At 47.2% G+C, this 25,205-nt stretch overlaps 1 protein-coding gene across 2 annotated transcripts in view; it reads left to right on the forward strand.

Annotated features, from left to right (window-relative positions):
* The window catches only part of LOC310667336 (alpha-2-macroglobulin-like protein 1), a 49,276-nt gene extending 30,154 nt beyond the window's left edge, over window positions 1-19,122 (forward strand). Inside the window, exons 18-37 of one of the 2 annotated variants that reach the window (XM_083419424.1) lie at window positions 934-1,024; window positions 1,742-1,898; window positions 3,127-3,352; window positions 4,325-4,451; window positions 4,977-5,098; window positions 5,328-5,379; window positions 5,698-5,781; window positions 6,333-6,509; window positions 7,324-7,405; window positions 7,530-7,686; window positions 10,418-10,486; window positions 10,985-11,147; window positions 11,733-11,893; window positions 12,592-12,807; window positions 13,618-13,739; window positions 13,928-14,018; window positions 15,575-15,643; window positions 15,819-15,921; window positions 16,800-16,841; window positions 19,040-19,122. In XM_083419424.1, coding sequence (XP_083275550.1) covers window positions 934-1,024; window positions 1,742-1,898; window positions 3,127-3,352; window positions 4,325-4,451; window positions 4,977-5,098; window positions 5,328-5,379; window positions 5,698-5,781; window positions 6,333-6,509; window positions 7,324-7,405; window positions 7,530-7,686; window positions 10,418-10,486; window positions 10,985-11,147; window positions 11,733-11,893; window positions 12,592-12,807; window positions 13,618-13,739; window positions 13,928-14,018; window positions 15,575-15,643; window positions 15,819-15,921; window positions 16,800-16,841; window positions 19,040-19,065 — 2,337 coding nt within the window. In that variant the 3' untranslated portion in view covers window positions 19,066-19,122. The remainder of the gene's footprint in view (window positions 1-933; window positions 1,025-1,741; window positions 1,899-3,126; window positions 3,353-4,324; window positions 4,452-4,976; window positions 5,099-5,327; window positions 5,380-5,697; window positions 5,782-6,332; window positions 6,510-7,323; window positions 7,406-7,529; window positions 7,687-10,417; window positions 10,487-10,984; window positions 11,148-11,732; window positions 11,894-12,591; window positions 12,808-13,617; window positions 13,740-13,927; window positions 14,019-15,574; window positions 15,644-15,818; window positions 15,922-16,799; window positions 16,842-19,039) is intronic. The other variant, XM_083419423.1, reaches the window with a different exon arrangement.
* The last annotated feature ends 6,083 nt before the right edge of the window (window positions 19,123-25,205 follow it).

The raw sequence follows: 25,205 nt of genomic DNA on the forward strand, positions 1-25,205 counted from the left end.
AGGCTGATGGACACACACAACAGGGCCTTTTCAGAAGTGGCTCCACAATTATGGAATATGTTTCTAAGTGAGATCAGGCAAGCATTAAGGCCCATTGCTCATTTTTAGTGGGCCTTAATGACCCTTTTTATCATGAATTTGGGAAGCTAATCTGGATTATCAGTGGTGGCTGTTGTGGTGATGGCTGTTTTAGAGCTAGATGAGCTATTTTGTTGGTTTGTATGTTCGCAGGATAGAATTGGATGTTTTAATTTTTAAACTGCCTTTCCTATTGGACTTTATGGATTTGAGAGGCAGCTTGCCTGAAAAGTGGTCTATAGGCCATTCAAATAAAAAAATAAAAAAATTGTGTTCCACAAAGAACAAGGGGGGGGGGGGACATGATACAATGCACATGAAGTGGGAAGCATAACACACCAGTGTGTTTCTGTGAAATGTGTGCCTGTGTGTGCCTATAAATTTGGAGCTACATTTTGTAATCTTAAAATAGGCTTCTGTTTTGTGGTCTATATGTGCATTCTTGTAACATGGGAATATAAAGTAGTGACCTAAAAATGTCAATTTCAGAGTCTTCAGAGAAATCGTTTTCCTTCAGGCAAATATATGAAGCCAACAGGGCCAAAAATATTGCCTAGCTGATCTTGATGAGAGCCAAATGAGCTTTCACATAAACCTCATCTCCTCCTCTATTTCCCTTGATTGACACCTGAGCAGAGATCAATGTTGTAACACAATGTAATATGCAGCGTGTGAGTCTCAAATCATTTCTGTGGAATTGTGGGTCAAACCTTGTACACATCCATTATTGGAACGCAGAGCATTTTGCAATGATTTCCCTGCCAGAGATTCAAATGACCTTGCCTCATAGAATTTTTCTTTCATTTCATGTTGCTCTCATATGCCATCCCTCACTTTTCTCTTTGATTTTTACAGCAATTAAATATGAAAGTTATAACCAACACCAAAATTAAGAAGCCAGTGTCCTGTGGATTGCCAGGAATGACACCCGTTCGCTATGGCTTAGGTGAGAATCACAATCATAATTTGACAGTTTCTCAACTGGAGCCTCCCTTTGGCAGGGTGGGATATAACAAGACTCATCCTTTTTACCTACCTTTCCTTTTATTGAACCCTTGGCTGGAGACAGATCATGCTTTTAAAGAGCTGTATAGGTTTTTGAGGGACGCGGGTGGCGCTGTGGGTAAAAGCCTCAGCGCCTAGGGCTTGCCGATTGAAAGGTCGCCGGTTCGAATCCCCGCGGCGGGGTGCGCTCCCATTGTTCGGTCCCAGCGCCTGCCAACCTAGCAGTTCGAAAGCACCCCCAGGTGCAAGTAGATAAATAGGGACTGCTTACCAGTGGGAAGGTAAACGGCATTTTCGTGTGCGGCACTGGCTCGCCAGAGCAGCGATGTCACGCTGGCCACGTGACCCGGAAGTGTCTCCGGACAGCGCTGGCCCCCGGCCTCTTTGAGTGAGATGGGCGCACAACCCTAGAGTCTGTCAAGACTGGCCCGTACGGGCAGGGGTACCTTTACCTTTTATAGGTTTTTGAAGCATTGCAGAAGCGCAAGCATGCAAAATCTGTGAACAGAAATAATTATGGGAGGAATTTGCAAATATTTATCATGGGAAATGATTGCCCTATTATATTACCTTCAGATTCCAAGATGGGGTGGGTTTCCATTCCCCGTTCTCTCCTGCTTGACCGTCTTTGATTTCTGCTTCTTTGATTTCTGCAAAGGAGTAGGAGTAGGTGGCATGGCACCGGGTGCGCCTAATGTTGCTTCCAGGAGTGAAGCGGTGCCTGAGGCTTTTTCTTCGGTCCCCGGCAAAGCAGAGGAAGCCAAACCCAGGACGTACTTTCCAGAGACTTGGGTTTGGGCTCTGGTCCCTGTCAAGTAAGTAAAACTCTGCTGGGGAGGGAACCAAATGCCATGTAGGAACAGAAAGTATCTTGCTTGGCCATCACTCATTTAGCGCTCACCTTTTGCTCCATGCTTCCCAGGCACAGACCCACAATCTAAAGCTCCTTGTACAAGCCTTTGCCTTTGTTTGGTTTTGTTGCTCTGGAGCTTTTCCCACCAAAAACTCGGTCTTTAAAGTTGAAGTGCAACAAACATCTATTTGGGTTTTCTGAGGCTTGATGTTTGCTCCGATTTGACATTTTGCTCTTCTTCTTCTTCCACTCAGCTGGCATTATCTTAAGGCTGTATTTTGTATTGTACATTGGCGTTTTATATAATAATTTCAAAAATGCATCTTTCTAATGTTTCTCTGAAAGCCTGCCCAGTGCCAGAAGTTTATGGTTATATCACTTACGAACCAGAGATGAGCATTTGTAATTTTGTGGGGCTCGAATGGTGTCATTATACTGCTCATTATCATGCAGTATATACTTGCTCTATGGGAGCACAGGGGGCGGGGGGGGGGACTCTAGTAAAGTGGAAAATTCCACATAAATAGGCAACTGTTCTGTTCTTCCCACTGATTGCAAGTTTGTACCAACAGCGGGGGGGACGTGGGTGGCGCTGTGGGTTAAACCACAGAGCCTAGGACTTGCCGATCAGAAGGTCGGCGGTTTGAATCCCCGTGACGGGGTGAGCTCCCATTGCTCAGTCCCTGCTCCTGCCAACCTAGCAGTTCGGAAGCCTGTCAAAGTGCAAGTAGATGAATAGGCACCGCTCCAGCAGGAAGATAAACGGCGTTTCCATGCGCTGCTCTGGTTCGCCAGAAGCGGCTTAGTCATGCTGGCCACATGACCCGGAAGCTCTACGCCGGCTCCCTCGGCCAATAAAGCGAGATGAGCTCCGCAACCCCAGAGTTGGCCAACAGCAGGAGTGCAGACCTCTCTGTAATATATCCTGAAGAAGGTTTCTCTTTTCTTGAGGCCCACAACATTTTCACAAACACCAGGGGCAGAGAGTATAAACTCCTATACTGCCATCTCCAAATTCCTCTATTCTGATTGAGACCTAGCACAGAACTAGAGGCTTGGTTAAACCCATACTTGGAGGTGTGCTCCTCTGACCAAAGAAACTTATATTCTGGTGATATTGGTTTTGCCTTAGCAGTGAACGACTCAATTTTCTTGTCACTGAGGGAGTGACCTCTCTTCCTGTTCTTCAGCGAGGAGGGGAAAGCAACTTACCCCGTCACTGCTCCGGACACGATCACGGAGTGGAACGCTGATGCCTTCTGTGTGGCTGACATTGGCTTCGGACTCGCCCAGCAAGCCAAGTTCCGGGTCTTCCAGCCGTTTTTTGTGGATATGAGCCTGCCGTATTCTGTGGTCCGTGGGGAGACCTTGCTGCTAAAGTCCACTGTCTTCAATTACATGAAGGAATGTATCCAGGTTAGTGTCCATTGAGAACAAGCAAACAAGTTTCCCTTATATGTGTATCCAGAAAGAAAGGTGTGGAAGGAACCCCACAAGAGAGAGATAGAGGCTGGGGGGCTGGACTTCACCAGGGCCTTGCCCTTCCTACACCTGCACTCACCTGTCCCTCCCAAGGGACAGGTCAGAATTTTTCCCTCCTCCCCCCACCACTCTGCATTCAGTGTTGAGGGGACAGCTTGTATTCCTTGCTGTGCGTGAGGAAACAGAAGCTCCACTTTGGATGTGCCACAGAAGTGTGGACAACAGGAAGCGCAAGGCAGCCCCATCCCCTTCATGGCAGAAGAGGGCCATAGAGCACATTCCCTCCTCGCCCCCCTGTCCTGGGAACCTGCAGTTTTCCTCCCACAGCAACCCCTGAGTGTGCTTTAAATGTGTGGTGTGTGCACAGCCCCATATGCAACACAGCCTTATTGCTGCAAGAGGCCAGAAGAGGCCAGAAAGCCACCCAGCCTGATCTGCTGCCAAGGCCTAGGGATGCCCATCTGCTGCCCCCTTCCTCTTCCCCACAGCCGCAATCCAGGCCACCAGCTGAAGAGCTTCATGAGGGGCTCACAGAACAACAGCCATGAGGGGTTTGTGTGAGAAAGCCAAGCCACCCACTCGAATCCCAAAGGTTTTTGATTAGAGGTCTTCCTGTAAACTTTGTTGAGTGAATAAATCTCGCCAGTCTGATCTGGGGTGGCATTCCTCACAGATGCTAATATGGTGCCCCAAAAGCATGAGGAGACCCCACTCACCGAGGTCTTACTGGGCACAGTCTACGCCCTACTCAGCTTCCCAATGTGGGAATGTGCACCCTAGGCATGTGGTCTGGCTCTTGCTTCTGGCATAGGCCCACCTCCTGTGCCTCTTCTCTGAATGTTTGCCCCTTGCCTTGGACTCGCTGCTCTGCCTGCTTCACGAGGGTCATTTTGCTGCATCTCCCAGGTGAGAGTGAAGCTGCTGGAGTCGCAGGAGGTGGACGTGAAGCCATGCCTGGCCTGCCAGTTCAGCACCTGCCTCTGTGCTGAGGAGGCCCACACCTTCTCCTGGAACGTGACGGCGACCCAGCTGGGTGAGGTTGAGGCGCCTGAGTGGGTGGGAGGAGACTTGCGGTGTTGAGGCTGCCAAGGGTCCCTCTCTTTCTTCCCCAAAGACCTTGTCATCTGAGGACACTTGGCAGAACCAACGGATTCTTCTGTCAACTGGGCATTAAGTGGAATATCAACCAACGGATTCTTCTGCCAACTGGGCATTAAGTGGAATATGGAAAATAATAACAATGCCCCCTGCTGCATGTGCTATGGGTTTGTTTCCTCCCCATCCCACATGGTATCCCTCCCCAATTTCTGCTAATGGCAGCTGTGCATCAGGGCAGATTTGGGGACTGGGCTACAAAGGAGAGGTTGGGGGTCCATCTCCATTCAAGAACCCCCTATGCTCCGACCTCTGTCCCTTACATCCTTCTCCAGACTGAAGGCACAATGGACATGTTGGCAGATGTGGGGCTGAACTGGGGCTGTGGCCCCCAAGCAGCCTCTTCCCCTCCCTGAGCTCCTGGCACTCATCATGGGTCTGTGCCAATTTTGCCTTCCTCTAGGGCACGTCAATCTCTCAATCACTGCCGAGGCAGAGGAGACGCATGAGCTGTGTGGCAATAAGATCTCCACCACACCTGTGCGAGGCCGGTCAGACACAGTGGTCAAATCCCTGCTGGTCAAGGTCAGTGTCTATGTGGCCTTCAGCCCCTGATGTCCAACATTGGCTCACTCTGAGCGCTTCCCTGTTTCCAGGTCTAAGGCGATGTCAGCCAGGGGCTGTGATCAGTTGGAAGGCCTGGCAATTGCGAGAGCTCTTACACAGAGCAGGGGAAAGGCAGAGAAGGTAGAAGGAGATTATTCCCCTGAGAGAGCAGCCCCACTCACCATCCCATTCTCTTTTCCTCCCACAGCCAGAAGGCGTCCTTGAAGAAGAGACCCACAATGCCTTCCTCTGCTCTTCAGGTGTGCTTAGGCTGCATCCCTTGCTCAGGGCAGCTTGGCTTGTGATGGGGCCCCAGAGGCGTGTCTCTTCCCTAGGGCAGTAGCGGGATGCAAAAGAGACCCAAGACTCACACTCTGTCTCTCTGCTTGCCAAGGGGAGTAGGGATGAGATGGAGAGGGGGAGGAAAAACAGTTGAGAGAACACAGCGGCTAAAAACAGACTCACTGAGCTAACAAGCTCCTAGTCCCATCTTCACTGTGTGCAAGTCCAACTGCAGATTATGACCACTTGGTTAGTGTTTTCAACTGCATTAATTCCTGTTCTTCATCTCCTTTCAGGGGACCCAGTTCACGATGAGGTTTCTCTAAAGCTGCCTGAAGCTGTTGTGGAGGGCTCTGGCCGAGCTACCGTCTCCTGCATTGGTGAGGAAATTTGCCCCCACATTCCTGCCCCATCTCTGGCCACATGAGAGATGAGAGTCCATTACCAATATTCAAACCACGCAGAACAAAGATGGATAAGAGAGAGAAGCAGCCTGGGGGCAGGCTCTGTCCTGTGCACATTCCTTTAAGTGTCAGAGGAGAGCCAGCACAATCAGGAATCCCGGGGTCTTGATCATAATCTCCACATGTTTAAATAAAAGTGCATAGTGTTGGAGGAGAGCCTGTTGTCTCCACATGCACGTTAAACAAAAGTAATGTCCCCCACACAACTTCCAAGGCAAAAACATGCTTTACAGGATATTCCAGATCAGATGCCCATGTTGATGCTGACAAGGCCTTGGGTGCATGGGAACTTCTTGACAAGTCTGGCCATGCAGATGCTGGGCTTATCTAAGCAGATTTTATTGGACATAGTTCTCTGAATTTTAGGTGGCAGGTTGCTAGCAGAGAGGAGATTTTTCCTAGATTCTCTTCAGGAGTTTGGGGAAAGTGCTCACAAGGTTTTCTTCCATCGTTTTGTCAACATCCAGGAGACATTATGGGTGCTGCGCTAGAAAACATAGACCAGCTACTTCAAATGCCCTTTGGCTGTGGTGAGCAGAACATGGTGAAATTTGTTCCCAACATCTTTGTCCTCCAATACCTGGAGAAAACGAACCAAGTGACTCCTGAGATCAAAGAGAAGGCAATAGAATACATGAAGAGTGGTGAGTAGAGCATTTCTCTGTCACAAAAATGAGGAGAGGGCTGGCATGGACTGTGCAGATAGCAAAGGGATGGAATAGCGGTGCTATTTTTCTAGAAAAGGCCCCATGTACACCAGCTGTTAATTGCAAGGATAGGATACAAATGAGAGCCACTGTGGTGTAGCGTTTAGAATGCTGGCCTATGTGCCTGTCCTTGTTTACTGTGCCTTCTGGCAGTTTTCTCACTGTGAGAAGTGAGGTTACAGGGAACCAGGCAGAGGGCCTTCTCAGTAGTGGCACCCGCCCTGTGGAACGCCCTCCCATCAGATGTCAAGGAAATAAACAACTACAGTGGTACCTTGATTCTCAAACTTAATCTGTTCCAGGAGTCTCCCAAAATGGTTCAAAAGCCAAGGCATGGCTTCCGATTGGCTGAAGGAGCTTCTTTCACTCAATCGGAAGCCGCGTCGGACATTCAGCTTTCGAAAAAAGTTTGCAAACCAGAACACTCACTTCCAGGTTTGCGACGTTCAGGAGCCAATTCATTCAGGAGCCAAGCCACTTGAATACCAAGGTACCACTTTATCTGACTTTTAGAAGGCGTCTGTAGGCAGTCCTGTTTAGGGAAGTTTTTAATATTTGATGTTTTGTTGTGTTTTTAATATTCTGTTGGGAGCTGCCCAGAGTGGCTGGGGAAACCCAGCAAAATGGGCGCGGTAGAAATATTATTATTATTATTACTACTACTACTACTACTCACTGCATCCAGCAAACCAGCCTCCTTAAATTGCATATTCCCAAACTGATAGTACTGATTCTTCCCTGTTTTCTGTAGGGTACCAACGTGAGCTCCTCTACAAACATGACGATGGCTCCTACAGTGCCTTTGGGAAGAGCGATGCTGAAGGCAATACCTGGTGAGTAAGCTGAGCTGGTGCCAGTTGGACAAAGCTGTGGCTGATGCTTTGAGTGGGTCTGAGACTGGAGCTGATTCTCCTCCTCCACTTTCTCTCCCGCTCCGCTCCCTTCCCGGGTCTGCAGGCTGACAGCTTTTGTGGTTAAGGCCTTGGGCCATGCAAATGCCTATATCTCTGTTGATGAGAAGCACATTCAGGAGGCTGTAGGCTGGCTGGGGAAGCACCAACTTCCCAGCGGCTGCTTTGAAAGTGTGGGGAGGCTCTTCAACAATGCCCTGAAGGTAAGAGCACTGTGAATTACGATAACAGCATCATACTGTTACAAAAGTTTGGTTCCTCCTCTCTGCTGAGCAGTAGCAAACTTACAGGGGGTTCCAGGGCCTGTGATCCTTTGGAGAATTGAGACGTGTCAAAGAGTCCCGTAGCTTTAAGAAATATGGTTTATCCACGTACTTCCACTTTTCATCTGCATGGAAGGAGACCAGATCTTACAGTATGGTCACTTCAAGAGGGGCTTGTTCTCCACAGCAGTGCAGCCATGGAGTCCAAGATATCTCCCCAAGCCAGCCTCCCCAAAATGGATCCCACTCTTTCTTCTTCCCAGAACACTCTTTTCCTGTCACCTCACACCCAGTTACCCTAGCAACCTTCCAAACCCCCAGTCTCTGTTCACACCTCAGGGCAAGAGAGGGTCAGTTCTTTTGCATTGCCAATGGCTCTCAATGGTCCTGATTTGTTTCTTAATGGCCCTGGCTTGGTCTGGTCATATTGCACAAGCTAGCTCAGGGATTCCTCTGATGCCCTGTGTATGAAGCATCTTGAACATGCTGCTAAAGCCATGACAGATATTTGTGGTAAAAAGGTAAAAGGTCAAGGTCAAGGACCCCAGGACGGTTAAGTCCAGTCAAAGGCGACTATAGGGTTGTAGCACTCATCTCACTTTCAGGCCGAGGGAGCCGGTGTTTGTCCACAGCTTTCAGGGCCATGTGGCCAGCATGACTAAACCACTTCTGGCGCAACGGAACACTGTGATGGAAACAAGAGCACACAGAAATGCCATTTACCTTCCCGCCGCAGTGGTACCTATTTATCTATTTGCACTGGTGTGCTTTCGAACTGCTAGGTTGGCAGGAGCTGGGCCAGAGAAATGGGAGCTCAGCCAGTCGCAGGGATTTGAACCGCCAGCCATTCACAGAAACTTAGAGCAAAAATCTTTGTACACCTGAAACAGGAAGCTGTTAGGTAAAGGTAAAGGGACCCGTGACCATTAGGTCCAGTCTTGGACGACTCTGGGGTTGCAGTGCTCATCTCGCTTTACTGGCCGAGGGAGCCGACGTACAGCTTCCAGGTCATGTGGCCAGCATGACTAAGCCGCTTCTGGTGAACCAGAGCAGCGCACAGAAACACCGTTTACCTTCCCGCCGGAGCGGTACCTATTTATCTGCTTGCACTTCGTGCTTTCAAACTGCTAGGTTGGCAGGAGCTGGGACCGAGCAATGGGAGCTCACCCCGTCGCGGGGATTCAAACCGCCGACTTTCTGATCGGCAAGTCCTAGGCTCTGTGGTTTAACCCACAGAGCCACCTGTGTCTTTTTTACTTGGAGTAAAAATCTCTGTACACCTGAAACAGGAAGCTGATATAAGCCCATAAATCTGTCCCCAGGTTAGACCATGCTGGTGCTCTCTTAATAAAGGGGTCCAGAGGAGCAATCATTAGCAATGCTCCTGTTGCCTTTTGTCTTGAGAAGTGCAAGACGGGAGCTACCTGTCCTCTCTCAGCATCCTTACAAGGTCAGCAGTGGAGGCTGAGGGTCACTCCCACCCTCTGTCAGGCAGAATCTCTGATGCAGAAGAAGGCAGCTTGCTATTTCCTTCCTGTGAAAGCCACTTCCGAACTAGAGAGGAGGTGGGGTTGCAGGCTTCAAGCCCCTCCCCGCGATACTAGGGGAATCCTCGGCCGCGTCATTCCCCCCAGCCAGCCAATCGGCTAGACTGGGGGGCGTGGCCCGCCCTATTTAGGGCCAGCGCGGCCGAGGACCGCCCTCTTTGGATTGCCGTGCTACAGCTGACCGGGTTTTCCCACCCCACCCACCCGTTAGGCTAGGTTTTCCGACCTTGCTATGGACTGCGGTTGGTCGCCGTCAAGGCGCCTGGTAGGAATTTTTCCATTTGGCAAATTGGCACCAGCCAACTGGTTTTCGCCTACCTCGTAGCAATCGTCACAACTTCCTGAGCATTGGCTCTTAGGCATTGGTAGGGGTATTGTTATGCAGATTATAAGGGGGGGAAGGACTACCCAGATCAAAGGGTAGTCCGGTAAAGGATTCAGGGGAACGTGGCCTTGTCCTAAGCCTATGGAGGTGTGGGCCAACGGCACCCCCCCGAGCGGTGACCCCAGGGGGAGCTCCTAGTTGGCATGCCTCAGCAGGACTCCCCCTACTGGTGGTTAACCCTTGCCGGTCTTCATGCAAGCGGGCTGAAGCCGGTTAGCTGATAGGACTAATGCCTAAGCCAATACCCCTCAATTCCTGTAATCAATAAAGTTGTGGCCTAATTTGACCCATTAACCTTAAACTCTGGTGTCTTGTGTCTTTATTTCCCGAGGGGGGCGGGAACTCGCCACGCAAACAGCAGTAGCTGATGAACAACCGAGGCCCAATTTGTTTTGGTGCCTTTGTCAGAAAATCTTGATTAACAGAAAGAAAACAAATTATAATGAATGTAGTTTTACAAGATCTCTCTCCTGCTTCCTGTGCTGCATGACCGATTCCTCCTGACTAAGGAATGTTTTGGCCACCCCTTGTATAAACGTCCTTGGGGCGTGAGCGATACCTTGCGATTACCTTCCCTGACATTTAAGGTGGGAGTTTCACACAGACAAGAGTGAATCATGTTGGTGCTTATAAGTGATGCTTAAAATAGTCATATACTCAAGGCCTGATCATTGTTTTCCAAACTGTGAGGAAATGGCTCTCATAGTCCTCTGGCTTGACTTCTCTCTTCCATTCTTAGGGCGGCGTGGATGATGACTTCTCACTAACAGCTTACATTGCTGCCTCACTGCTGGAACTGGGCAAGAATGTAAGTCCCTCTGGGCCTTCCTCATTAGTCCTTTGTTAACCCAGGATCCAAAGGATGAACTTTATAAACAAGGAATAGACGTGTTTACTGGAATAGACACATGGGCTGTGTGCACATTCAAAGGACATTTCCCACCTCAAAGAATTCTGGGCCCCGTAGTTTGTTAAGGGTTGCTGGGAATTCTAACCCTTTGAGGGATAGAGTTAGAATTGCCCAGATTTCTTCAAGGAAAAGAATGTGCTTTGAGTGTGCTTTAAAGATATTTATACATGCCACCCCAATCTCCATGCAGCAAGAGATTTCTGGGGTTCAAGCACTTGCCCAGAGGTCAGATTCCTTGGAATGAAGATCAGCGGGGACTGTCTTTAGGATATACAGTTATTTTTACCTATATATATAATATAAAGCCTGCCCCCTCATATAGGATATTATGAAATCATATCCAAGCTGCAAGCTAATTGAGTCATTTTATTTTTTTAAAAAAAAATTGTTTTAAAGGATACCATGGTAGAGAACGCCTTAGCCTGCCTTAAGAAGAACTTAAGTTCTGCAGAGAACAGCTATTCCAAGGCTTTGCTAGCTTATGTCTTCACTTTGGCTGGAGACACAGAGATACGGCATCAGCTCCTAACAACCTTAGATGAACAGGCTGAAAAAACAGGTAGGAGGAATTATTTCATTCAGTACAATCTTTGTTCTGGAGGTTGCTGTTTTGCAAGCCTGGTTTCGAGGCTTCCTTTTCCGATGCCCCATTCAGAATATTAGCCGTATCCTCTGAAGGTGCTATGGGATAACCAGCCTCATATAAACAAGTCTAGTTAATGCATGAAGGGGTTAATACCATAGAGCAAGCTGTCCTGCCAGGCTTAGTGAGGCTACTTCCCCTTACCTTGGGAGGAAATAGGTAATCAAGCCTTTTCACTCTAGTCTATCTGAGAAGCTCAGCTTGTAAAGAGGTTTGAGCTGATTGAGTTAAACTGCATGGCTCTCACAAGCCACTCTTGAGTTCCTATATTCTGAGCACTTCACTTGCTGCCTTTCCCGTCTAAACTTATACATATGTCAATTCATGTCTTTTTTCAATCTCTGCGAAATAAGAAAATAAACCCTCCAGAATTATCAGGGTCTTTGGATTCTCAGGAATAATGGAGAAGGATTCGGGTTATTATGGAGCCGTAGAGCTGGCTTACTTTTATGTTCTGTTACTGAACGATGTTTTCCTTCATTCTTTCCTCCTCCTTTGTAGATGGGGCCATATCCCTCTCAGATGTAGAGACAACAGCCTACTTTCTCTTGAGTTACCTCTCCAAACCAGAGGTGTCCACCGATGAAATCAAATATGCCTCCCAGATTGTGCGTTCCCTCACCAAAGCACAGAATCCATACGGAGGCTTTTCTTCCACACAGGTAACAGGCAAGATCTTTCCTCTGTAGAAAGGGGAGGCATCTCAGACAAGGAGAACTCTTCTTTGCCGAGTACATTTTGGTGTTTCCATGAGAATAACACAAATATATTCTGGCAGCGGAGGCTTGTCACATTAAATTGAAGGACTTGAATTTGCCTCGGCTAATGCAATCGGTATTGGTGACAATTTTTGTTTTAAAATGTTTGTTTATTTGTTGGAATTATTGAACATGATACTAAGTGAACCACATAAAGTAAAGTGCCATGGGATGCAATAAATGAATAAGGGAACTGGTTAAATTTTAATCTTTCAGCAAATGACACTATTATATGCCTTGTGTCAAACTGGGCCACAAAATCATGGCGCGGAATGAAGACCCATAAAAATATGATGAAGAAGGATAGCATTTGGAACACTGTGGAAAAGGGGGATAAAATATTTAAGTGAGGCATGTTGCATAATTCAGCACAGGACTGTTCCATGCAGATATGCACGTGAACGTGATTATCTAAATAATCAATAACCGTGCCTGTTTATAATCTCCCTGCACATTCATTCATTGCAAACAGCTACGCTTGCATATGCATGAGAATGACTGCTACATGTTGCCAAAATTCCCAGTAATGGGTGATTTATCTGATGGTTTTAAAGAAGAATCTTGCACCTACCACACCCAAGATGACAGTTTGCTTTCCCCAGGACACAGTGGTTGCCCTGCAGGCTTTGCCCAAGTACGCAGCCTTGACCTATCGTGAAACAGGCGATGTGAAGGTCCTGGTGAAATCCAGTGGGGGTTTCCAGCACGAATTCCATGTGGACAAGCAGAACCGGCTGGTGTTGCAACAAGCGCCTCTTGCAGAGGTTCCTGGTCAATACAAAGTGGAGGTGTCGGGGGACGGCTGTGCTTATGTGCAGGTAATCTCATGGAAATCACAGGGGATGAGTAGCTATGAAAATAAAGGTGTTTCATTGAAATTCTACTCGGTATTGATCCAAAGCAGAACTCCAACGTATAGTTAGCAGCGTAAACAATTAAACATGTTGCGGGATTCCCACCCCCCAAAAATAGACCAGAGGCAATTGTATTTCATCCAGCAGAGCTTTACTGCCACTGAAGGCGAATGAGCACAATGGTCACAAATCCAATACATCCAGGATTGGCACTGTCCATAAGAAATCCAGTTGCAGCAGACTTCACGTAAACTTACAATAACTTATAATAAGACCAAAACTCAACACTATATACAGAACACCACACCAGAAGGAAGAGAGATCAAAAAAGAAAGTGAAACCCAGGCTCCTTCTGGCCTTCCTTTTATAGTCAATGTTACCTTTCAGAAAGAGATAAGAGAACCAGTTTAAGCAGCTGTACTCCGCTTCTCTGAAGGAATAACCCAAACATCACGAGCCTTCTGCTTGTTTCTTTCACACAGAGAAGCTTCCAGAACCCTCTTGAATTAATTAGAATAGGAAAGATCTCTACACATCAGATCAATACTTTCTGTTCTAAGAAATGCAAACTGGCAAGAATGATATGAATGTTTCATGTGCATGCAAGCACCACAGCTCTATGCAAATATACCACCCCTAGATCTGTCCACTGTGCTTTTTAAGATTGCAAGGATGAAAAGCTTTTTCTGCACAATGTAGTACAGTACTTGCTTGATATTGTTGCTACAAGGTAACAGGAGCTGGGAATAAAAACATTCTTTTTTTCTCCCCTAGACTACCCTTCGATTTAACCAATCACCTGAACAGACCAATGTTTTTGCTTTGAGTGTGGAGACGTCGCCAAAGGAATGCAACCAGGTTTCCAGGAAATTTTTCGATATCCAACTACAAGTGAGGTATGGAATTTTACCCCGGTTGGTTACTGAGCTCAGATAAACACAGGGAGAAGCAGCCTGTAAGGCTTAAGTGGCATGAAGAATTGCACCCAGCTCCCCTAGGAAGCTGTTAAGAAATGCTAGCCATTGAGCCTCATCTCTCCCTGGGTTGCTTTCTTTACTGAAACTTGACTCGTTTCCTCCGATAGCTACACAGGTCAACGGAAGACAAGCAACATGGCCCTGATAGAAGTGAACATGGTATCAGGATTCATACCGCTGAAGAAGTCTGTGAAGAAGGTGAGAAAGTCTTCTGAACCTCCATCTTCTGCCCTTCCTCAGTGTATGCAAGATGAATTTCTAACATTTGTTAGTGGCCATATAAATTGTACACTTGTAATGATCTGTTAGGGGACACGGGTGGCGCTGTGGGTTAAACCACAGAGCCTAGGACTTGCTGATCAGAAGGTTGGCGGTTCGATTCCCCTTGACGGGGAAAGCTCCCGTTGCTCGGTCCCTGCTCCTGCCAACCTAGCAGTTCAAAATCACTTCAAAGCGCAAGTAAATAAATAGGTACCGCTCTGGCGGGAAGGTAAACGGTGTTTCCATGTGCTGCTCTGGTTTGCCAGAAGCGGCTTAGTCATGCTGGCCACATGACCTGGAAGCTGTACACTGGCTCCCTTAGCCAATAAAGCGAGCTGAGCATCACAACCCCAAAGTCGGCCACGACTGGACCTAATGGTCAGGGGTCCCTTTACCATTAATGATCTGTTAGGAGATGCTGCTTTAGGCTTGTTGTGAAAAACCAGTTATGGCCATTGTCAGGGAACTGGAGGGGGAGAGCGAAAGCCATCAGTACTGGAGGGGGAGATCGAAAGCCAGAGGGATTCCAGAGAGCATCCAGGGATCGGGAGGAGCAGCCCATCTTCTGGGGAAGAGAATCAGCGTAGCACCAGGGGAGAAGGGGGGCAGCTGGGGGAAGTGGCGAGGCGATCCCATGACTCCTTGCCTGGGACCAGCGGAGAGACTAGAGGTCCTCCGTTGCCCACGACCTCCCTGTGCAGAAGGCTTCCGCACTTAGAGGGTACGCAGAGACTAGGCGTCAAAGAACTTCTTTGCTGGAAGAAGTTTAAGAAACGCCCACTCACGGATTCTGCCAGCGATTGAGTCAGCCACGAGTGAGTGGCTGTCCGGACAGAAAAGGTTCACTTTGGCAACCCAGCCAGGTGTTTGCACCCAGCCGGGGAGATAGGCACCTGCTTACGCACGAGCAACCCCTAGAACCATTACAGCCATTTACCTCAAATCCTCTCAGATTGGCACCATATCTGGCTTGCTGGAAGCATCTACCCACTGAAGAATCTGAAATGTTCCCCTGGCAAAAGAAAAAGGAGAATGCATGTCTGAAGTGTTGCTTATACAACCCATTAGGCGTCCTTTCCAGTGCAAGATGAGATAGAGAGGCACTTGCTCAAAATTGCTCTGTTATGTCCTGTCTAGGCCAAAAACAGTGTGCAATTTCTGATGGCAAGCAGCCCTCTCAGGCGCAAAGGTCTTGGGGCATTCTCCTCCTTTGAACAGAGAAGGGTTTCTGCCAGGTGGAATGTATGGAGGCTCAGGTCTGCCTAGCAAAAAGATCCAGCCAGGGAAGTAATGGGGTGGAAACAACCTACAGGCCACAATTTGGCCATCCTAGTATTAAAGCAAAGATGCAAATCTATAGGTCGAGCAGCCCACACCTCATCTTTTGCATGAACGCACAGTTCTCATGAGTGGCTGCAGCACAAGGCTGGTATAAACAAAAATCACAATCAAGATGTTCCTTAACTGTGTCCTGCTATTCTATATTCTGACAGCTGGAAGGGAAAGCCAATGTAAAGAAGGTGGAATTTGACCCCGACAAGATCAGCATCTACCTGGATCAGGTGAGAACTATGGTATGAAACTTGGATCAGGAGTACTTGGGAGGGGGTGGCTGAAGAGACTTCATTCCAGAAGTCTAGGAATGTGTAAAAGCGGGTATGTATTATAGGGTTGTGGACTGTAGGAGTGGTTACAAGAGCTAGATCTGATATTTTGCCCTACTCTGTTTCTCTTTAGTTGGACAGCACTGTTCAAACCTATGTTTTCTCTGTGGAGCAGGAAATTGACGTGCTGGATCTTAAGCCAGCGATAGTGAAAGTCTATGATTATTACCACCCAGGTAAGCATCTGACTGGTTACTCCCCATTAATATGGAACTGCATTATGACTCCGCAAGCCCTGTCTTTTTGCTCCCACAGAACTTTGCCAGGACACTTCAGTCTCTCAGCTGCTCTGATTCTGGGGTGTTCTTTTAAAAAAAGTTGTTCTTGCCTAGTACTTGGCATCCATGGGCAGCTGCCAGGGCTCTCCACAGCTTGACAGGGTCCACTGCGGCTGACATTTACCCTGGGCTCTGAGTAGCCCAAGATCGCTGGGTTCTAAGCTTCCATTTTAAATTCCCACCATGCTCCCAATGTTGTGTCATTCCAGGACATTGCAAGAAATGTAATTAGTAGGCACTGTGGGTTAAACCACAGAGCCTAAGACTTGCCGATCAGAAGGTTGGCGGTTCGAATCCCCACGATGGGGTGAGCTCCCGTCGCTCGGTCCCAGCTCCTGCCAACCTAGCAGTTCGAAAGCACGTCAAAGTGCAAGTAGATAAATAGGTACCACTGTGGCGGGAAGGTAAATGACGTTTCCGTGCGCTTTGGTTTCCGTCACGGTGTTCCGTTGCGGCATAAATGGTTTGGTCCTGCTGGCCACATGACCCAGAAAGCTGTCTGTGGACAAACGCCGGCTCCCTTGGCCTGAAAGCAAGATGAGCGCCACAACCCCGTAGTCGCCTTTGACTGGACTTAACTGTCCAGGGGTCCTTGACCTATTTGTGTTCTAATTTTGGGGGATTGTTTTTTATTGCTTTCAATATGTTACTGATATTTTGCTCTCTGAAACGTTGCTGCACGTTTTATTTCATTGCACTGGGATTTGGGGCTGCAAGGTGGCATAGAAATAAAGGAGAACGTAACATCTCACAGGCAATTCTTCTCTCTCGCTCAGATGACCATGCAGCTGTCGAATATAATGCCCCCTGCAGCGCAGGTATGGAACAAAGCAGCTCTTGTGACTTGCTGGTTTGTATGGCTTGAGTCGCTTCTCAGGAAATCACCAAATCAGACCATTGATCCATCTTGCTCTGTATTGTCTACACTGGACTGGTAGCCGCTTTCCAGGGTTTCAGACAAGGATTCTCTCCCAGCCCTACCTGAAGATGCTGAGGTTTGGACCTGGGATGTGAAGTTGAACCAGATCTATTCAAGCACCCTGTTTATTTATTTTTTATTCTTCCATTAGCACTTAACTCTCCATAACATGGGAGTCCTCCCCTCCAGCCCCCCAAATTGCTATCTTCAAATTTCATTTCAATGGAACTTATAGTCCAAAATACCTGAAGAGTATCAGGTATGGGAAGGCTGCTTTAAAGTGTCCTGTGATCTGTAAAGGGGAGGTGAGGGTTATTTTTGCATCTTGTCCCCCACCCTTAGTTCCCCTTACCTTAGCGTGCTCAGCTGCTTTGAACTACATCATTCCTCCTTTCAAGAGCACTTAACTTTTAATTACAGTCGTACCTTGGTTTTTGAACAGATTAGTTCTCGAATGTTTTGGCTCCTATTTTTGAAACCCGAACGTCCGACGGGGCTTCCACAGCTTCCGATTAGCTGCAGGAGCTTCCTGCAGCCGATCAGAAGCTGCGCTTTGGTTTCGGAAGTCAAACGGACTTCCGGAACGGATTCCATTCAACTTCTGAGATATGACTGTAATTCCATTGTATCTTTAAGAACAACAGCACGAATACATAATGGAATCATAACTTTTAAAAGCACAAGGAAAGGGCAGGAAATACATTTGCCTCCTTTACAAAGAAAACAACAACAACAGAGCCACTCTTGTCAAGAACCTGCAAGTGCTTTAGGAAAGGAAAGCAAGATGAGGAAGAATGTCTCCTTCTCGCTCATATAACTATTGTTACAAAAGTCTGGCACCTGTCCCTCTCTCTGCCAAGCCGTGGCAAGAGCGCATAATAGGATCTCAGGTGCCTACATAGGGTCTGTGTCCCTTTTGAGAATACAGTGGTGCCTCGCAAGACGAAAAGAATCCATTCCGTGAGTCTCTTCGTCTAGCAGTTTTTTCGTCTTGCGAAGCAAGCCCATTAGCGGATTAGCGGATTAGCGCTATTAGCGGTTTAGCGGCTATTAGCGGCTATTAAAGGCTTAAGGGATTAGCAGATTAGCTGCTAAAAGGCTATTAGCAGCTTAGTGCCTTAGAAAAAGGGGGTGGGGAGCGGGAAAAAAAACCCCAGGAATCGCAAGACATTTTTGTCTTGCGAAGCAAGCCCATAGAGAAATTTGTCCTGCGAAGCACCTCCAAAACGGAAAACCCTTTCGTCTAGCGGGTTTTCCGTCTTGCGAGGCATTCGTCTTGTGGGGCACCACTGTAGAAGACACAGTGGTGGCTGTTGTGCTTTAAGTAATAGATTTCCCACAAACACACACACCTGTTTACACCCTCGGTCTGCATGGAGCGGGTCCAGATCTTACTGCATTGCCCAAAGCATTGCGGGCAGTCCTTCCTTCTCTCTCGCCAAGATGGAGCCCACCCTTTCTTCTTCCCAGAAGCCCCTTGCCCTCCCCCAGAGCAGTTATCCTGGCAGCCTTCCAAATCTCCAGTCTCTGGTGTCTCACCTGAGAGCAGGAAGTACCATTGTCTTGTTAATGACCCACAATGGCTCTCGTAACTGCCCTAGTTTGGCCATGCTACCCAGGAATTCCTTTGCAGCTTATATTCTCCCCTCAGATCACAAATAACCCCAAATCCTAGCATTTATTAATTCCAGTGTTTAGGGGGACACCCCCTTGTGTAACACCATGTTCTGTCCCCTAGAATGGACAGAGCACTGCAGCCTATGCAGAGGTGGGGAACTTGTGACCGTCCAGATGTTGTTGGACTCCAACTTCCATCAGTCCAGACAGCGTGACGGAAGGTCAGGGATGATGGGAGTTGTAGTCCAGAAATGGATCTGTCTCCTGTCCAGGACACAGGTTCCTCAGCCCTGCTCTAAAGCCTTGGTAGTGTAGAAAGTCAATTGCAATTTTTCTTACAGCTTTCAGTGGTAGTGTTAAAGGCTTCCTGCTAGAAGCACCACCAGTCCACTAAAATGCTTGATATAAAGTTGAGGTATTGTACCATAGACTGATGTACGTATGCATGCTTTAAAAATAAACTTGTGTTTCTTTCCACAGAAACCACAAAGGAAGATAACCACTGAGGCAATCAACCATTGTAGCTGAAACACCCCAGTGTGAACAAAGAAATTGTTACAAAAGACTGTTCTCGTTGTGTATCATTTTTTTGGGGTGCTGGGAGGCGGGGCGGAACTGCTTATTTTTATCACAAAAGCACTAAACAGTAGAGCTGGAAATTGTCATGGAATTCCACTCAATATTGATCCAGGGCAGATTCCAGCGTATAGTTAGCAGAGTAAAAACTTAAACACTTAACTTAAATTTACTGAAATATACTCAGAGTCGAGAGTGGATTTCATGCTCTTTATTCAGCTCATAGTGGTGAGGAGGGAATGAAAGTCCCCTCAAAGTATCTGCTTTATATACATTATTTACACAATGGGCTGCACGTGATTGGCTAATTCCGGAATTCTCCTGTAGGCCAATCAGGTTGTGGATTCACTTCTATCTGGAGCTGGATTGGGTGGCTTCTGCCGACCAATCATACTGCTGCATTGTTCTAGGACCAATCCGACTGCTGCATTTTGGATCCTATTCAACTCAGTACATAACACTTACAATAACTTGTAATAAGTCTAAACCTTAACACTAAGCATACTATGTACAGAACACCACACCAGAAAGAAAAGAGATAGAAAGAGGAAGTGAAACCCAGGCTCCTCTAGCCTATTTTTATAGTTAGCATGACATTGACAGAAGAGATCAGAGAACCAGTTTAAGCCAGCTGTGCTCTGCTTCTCTCTGAAGGAATAACCCAAACATCATTAACCTTCTGCTTGTTTCTTTCACACAGAGAAGCTTCCAGAAACCTCTTGAATTAATTAGAATAGGAAAGATCTCTACACATCAGATCAATACTTTCTGTACTAAGAAATGCAAACTGACAGAAATATCTGAGGATTGTTTTAGTGATAAGATCCACCTGGGTATTTAGTGGGAATTACGTTTAGAAAATGAAACCCAGAAATCTCAAGTGAAGAGGCACTGCCACAAATCACAGGAGACAGAGACTTGCCTCAAGGCAGACAGGATGGCACATCTTTTTCGTTTCAGAAGAAGCTTGGTGCTGGAAGTTATTCCATTCGTATTTTTACCTTTCCTTCAGAATCCTGTTTTGGATTCTGGATGGCCTGGCTATGCTAATGAAATAGACTAGACTCTGTCACTGCAGAAAGCTTCAACACAGGTTTGCTTTCCTCGAACAGTGGGTACAAGCAGAGGACAGGAAGCGCTGGACACTGGATAAGGTATTGCAATAATACAAAGGGACACACACACCAAATTGGTGTTGGGTGGGTGGAACGATCCACCCTGTGCACTGCCATGGGAATTGGAGGAACACTTGTCATTTGAATGCTGATATCTGAAAAACAGGAAAGTGCTAGTTTAAACAGTTTATGGAACAGACAATAGCAGGACAAACTCAACAGTGCATCACCTCACCATTCTGGAGGAAAGTGGCATGGAATGAGTTACCAACAGAAGTGCCTGGATTCTCTGCCAAAACGGAAGAAGTGAAAGACAGCCACTTCAGAAAAAGGGATCTCTTACACTAAATGCTCATAGCCAGCAGAATCATAGAATGTGACTAAGCTGCATAAAGAGTGTAAACACACCATCAAAACCTGTGCAGGATTTGGAACTTGATTCCCCTGTAGCCTCTTATTGCAAACTGAGTAAATCCTCTTATTTTTTCCCCACCCTGGTGTGGTTTATTGGGCTTGCTACCACAGCATTGGACCTTCTGCCTCACAACATTTCTGGTAACGTGGGGTAGGTCTTTTGTTCATCCTTAGTGTCCAGAAATGGCTGGAGTGAAGAGCTTGCAGCCACCATCACTCAGCACACACCAAACTGAGGATTTGGAAGATCTGCCATGAGATAATAATAATAATTTTATTTTTTATACCCCGCCCATCTGTCGCTGTTTCCCATCCACTCAGGGCGGCTCCCAACAGAACACTAAAAATAGAATAAAACTTCAAACATTAAAAACTTCCCTAAACACGGCTGCCTTCAAATGTCTTCTAAAAGTCAGATAGTTGTTTATTTCCTTGACATCTGATGGGAGGGCGTTCCACAGGGTGGGCGCCACCACCAAGAAGGCCCTCTCAAAGTTTTCACCCTCTGGGTCACTGGTGAACTCAAAATCGGGGCGGGGGGGGGGACTTACTAGACACCTGTATAGACTGAGGGAAGATGATGAAGCTGAGTCCTGAAATGACAGTTTTTATGTGTCCCATGTTCTCACATTCAGGAGGTGGGGAAGAAGATAGCTCTGTGTGGGTTTGTACTCCCCTGGAAGGAAGTTAGGGGCTGTGTTGCTTATAGGAAGGGTAAATTCTCTGCTCTGCCCCTCCAACCCACCCCCCTCACTTTGCAATTGCTATTACTCCAAGGCTAGCCCTCCTCAGAGCAAACCCAGTCAAACTTATGGACATGACTAACTTAGGTACATTAATTTCACTGGGTCTTCTCTTATTGAATTCTACCCTAATCCTTGACTCCAGGGCTGCAGGCACCATTGGCCAAGACTCCAAGGAGGTGCCATGGCCCAATCTGGTGTGCCCACCTCATGCTCCCTCTCACATAGTGGAACAGGTTTGCACATGCACACACAGAGATCCATCAAGAAATCTGGGAATCCATCATGCAATGACTGGGAAGGGAGGCCTATCAATCAATAACCACGATGGCTATGCTCTGCCCTCCACAGTTGGAGCCACTAAATTGCTTCCGAATACCAGTTGCTGGAAATCACAGGAGGGGAAAGGGCTCTTGTGCTAGACTCCTGCTCCCTGGTTAACCACAGGCACCCGTTTGGCAACTGTGAGAGCAGGATGGACGGAAATCCCCTCACGCAAACTGTCCTCAAACTGTCATGCATCGCTGAAGTTCTGTGTCAAATCTGGGTGTGGTGAGAGGTTGCTCTGAGGTAAACTTCCAGTTCTGTGGGTGGATTCAGTGAGGGCACGCCTTTTTCTCATCATGCAATGAATTCTCGCCTACACACACAGACACACACACAAATTGCACAATTATCACTTTTGCAGTCCCTCAGTAGTTGAAATACAGCACGTGATGAACATACAGTGGTACCTCAGGTTACATACGCTTCGGATTACATACGCTTCAGGTTACATACGCTTCAGGTTACAGACTCCGCTAACCCAGAAATAGTGCTTCAGGTTAAGAACTTTGCTTCAGGATAAGAACAGAAATTGGGCTCCGGCGGTGCGGCGGCAGCAGGAGGCCCCATTAGCTAAAGTGGTGCTTCAGGTTAAGAACAGTTTCAGGTTAAGAACAGACCTCCGGAACGAATTAAGTACTTAACCTGGGGTACCACTGTATACGATAACATCCTGGCAGTCTATAGGGTATTTTCACACATACCTTTGAAAATCTCTTACCTTTTCATCATAGATCAGTCTATTATCGTGAATCAAGGGCCCGTGAAAGGCAAATGTGCTGACCAGGGCCAGTCCCAGGATCAAGAGCAGAGCTTGTATGGTTTGGCAAAGGGTCTCTCACACTCAGTCAGAACTGGGAAGCTAAAGGGATGACTCCGCCCTGCAATAACCCCTGGCTTTATAATCCCTTGCCAAGGTTTTGCCAAGTGGCAGAAGGAGGGAGCGCCACACAGAGAGAACAGGATTGTCTTGAGAGGAATCATTACTGGAGACAGGGCAGGGGCATCATCCCCTGAAAACTCAGATATGTTCAGCATACAATGACTTGTTCTTCAAGCTGCAGGTGGCTCCCAACGAAAGATTAAAAAGACATTAAAACGTCAGATATTAAAAACTTCCCTAAACAGGGCTGCCTTCAGATGCCTTCTAAACATCAGATAGTTGTTTATTTCTTTGACATCTGATGGGAGGGTGTTCCACAGGGCAAGAGGAAATTGCGGGCACACGCGCTAAACCCTGTCTGTGGTGCCTACACCTTTACACCAAATGATGAGACAAGAGACCAGAGTATGGGTTCAAATTGGCCACAACTTTATTGCGCTTCGGAAGTGGGAAACTTGGCACAGGCCTTGGCAGGTAACCCTCTCAGCCCGCCTGGCTGAGGATATGCAGGCGGATGAGGTCCAGTGAGACAAGACTGCAAAGTGCAAACTTACACAGCATGCCCTTCCACCGACCTCGTTCTATTCAGCTACCTTTGTTACAGCAGAGCGGAATGTGCTTAGCTAATGCTTTTTGTCTTAGAGGAAATGCAGTTTTAATGCTTGAGGCCAGGCCTGGCTGGGGGGGGGGGATTCCCAAACAGTTTTAGGGCTTTTTGGGGTAACCCTAACTATTCCCCTTCAAAAGGAAAATGGAAAAGCCTCCCCATTGTCTTTTCCTTCACAAATCCTGTCTTATGGGTATGTCAGTGTTTGAATAGGGTGTGAGCCTGTGACATGGCCCAGGAACTAAGTATTTATCATTACAAAAGACTGGCCAGGCTCCCCAGGAAATCCAATCAAGTAACCTGCTAGACAGGAGATAAACAATGACAGGAGAAAAACAACATTCAAATTTATGTTTAGACCGCCTTTTTTGTGATGTAGGTATGATGTATCTGAGGGGTGGTCTTGGGTTACTCCCCTTCTGTGATGTATGTGTTGTAAATAAAAATATGCCCTTTTCCCTTATGGGGTATCCAAGAGCCCATATAGAGTCCTTACATAGGTTCCCTATTGGTAGGAGAAAATAACAGAGGCCAACCAGAGAATATTGAGAAGCAAAGCAGCTAGTAATGTATGATGTTTCTGGGGATGGTCTTGGTCTACAGTGTGGCAATTTCAAAAGTCTTTATAAGGCCTTGCGCACCATTTTTCTGGGTTCCTCCTCTCTCCTGTGGGTGAGGGGAGCACCTTGTTGCAACAGATCAATAAAGATCAAGCTTATTAGCTGCTATGCTTCTCAATATTCTCTGGTTGGCCTCTGTTATTCCTTCCTACCAATAGGGAACCTATGTAAGGACTCTATATGGGCTCTTGGATACCCCATAAGGGAAAAGGGCAATTTTTGTTTACAACACGCTGACCTGGAACGCAAAATATTAGCCTGTAAGGAAAGACTTATTAACTTGAAGACCGCTGACCTAGGATGAAATTAATGGAGGCAATAAATTATTAATTTGAGGGAGGGAGGGTGGGTGATCCTGGAAGGAAGAACAGCAAAAGAGGCTTGGACAATGGAGTCGGCCTCTTTTCTTTTGGCCTTAGGTCCACCCCCGGCCGGCTGTCCATTGTCCTCCCTGGCCGAGGGTGGGTCAAAGGCCAGCCCAAGCAGGTGGGCGACACCCGCCCAGGTGAGCCCCGCTCGGTGCCACGAACCCCATCCACCTGTGGGGAAGGGAGGGCGGATATTACCTCTTCAGGCCTTGCACACATGGGAGTGGCAATGCCCCAAGGCCTTTATCCCTGAAGCTGGTTTGTGAGTTGGTCAAAGAACAGAAGGATCACTTGGTTAGGCAGGAAGAAAGGAACAAAGGACCAAATGCCCAAATTTACAAGATCTTTTCTAAAGAGCTGGGTCCTCTTTTTCAGGTGGCCACCCTAGAGGGAAAGGGGACGTGGACCCAGCCCCAGGTCTGTGAAGAGATTTTGAAAGGGTTAACAGTTGAGTGTCAGCTGGGAGAGGGTGGAATCAGTGGGTGCTCTTTGTGGGGTGGAGGGGAGAGTGTTCAACAAGGAAAAACTGTGAGACAGTAAAGGGTTGAGGAGTTGGAAAGGGATTATTGTATGGCAGGGAGAATTCAGTTCCTGTCTTAATGCGAATGTATCTAGTTCTCCCTTGGGTGACCAAAACACAGCTTGTCCTTTGAAACATATGGTTTTTGAAGCGCAGCAACCCCACAATGGGTATATTTGGGGAATGCAAATATTTCACAAAAGTCTGCAAAAAAAATGCAGATATCTGCGAGAACATCGTACACAGATGCAATATTTATTGGGGGGAAATGCATTGCAAAAATGTGAGAATTATTAGGAATTGCTGTTGTTTGCCATTGTTTATGGTGTGAATGTAATTTGTATTTCTCCTTAATTGCGGTGCTTTTGTAACCTGCCCTGGGACTTTCTGCTGAAGGATGTGCTATTAAATAAATGAGCCAATAAATAAATAAATATATGCTGGAGTTTCGTTTGTTACCATGAGCCCTTTCTAGG

Source organism: Podarcis tiliguerta, assembly GCF_965153285.1.
Source record: "Podarcis tiliguerta genome assembly, chromosome: 17".
Taxonomy (NCBI): Eukaryota; Metazoa; Chordata; class Lepidosauria; order Squamata; family Lacertidae; genus Podarcis; species Podarcis tiliguerta.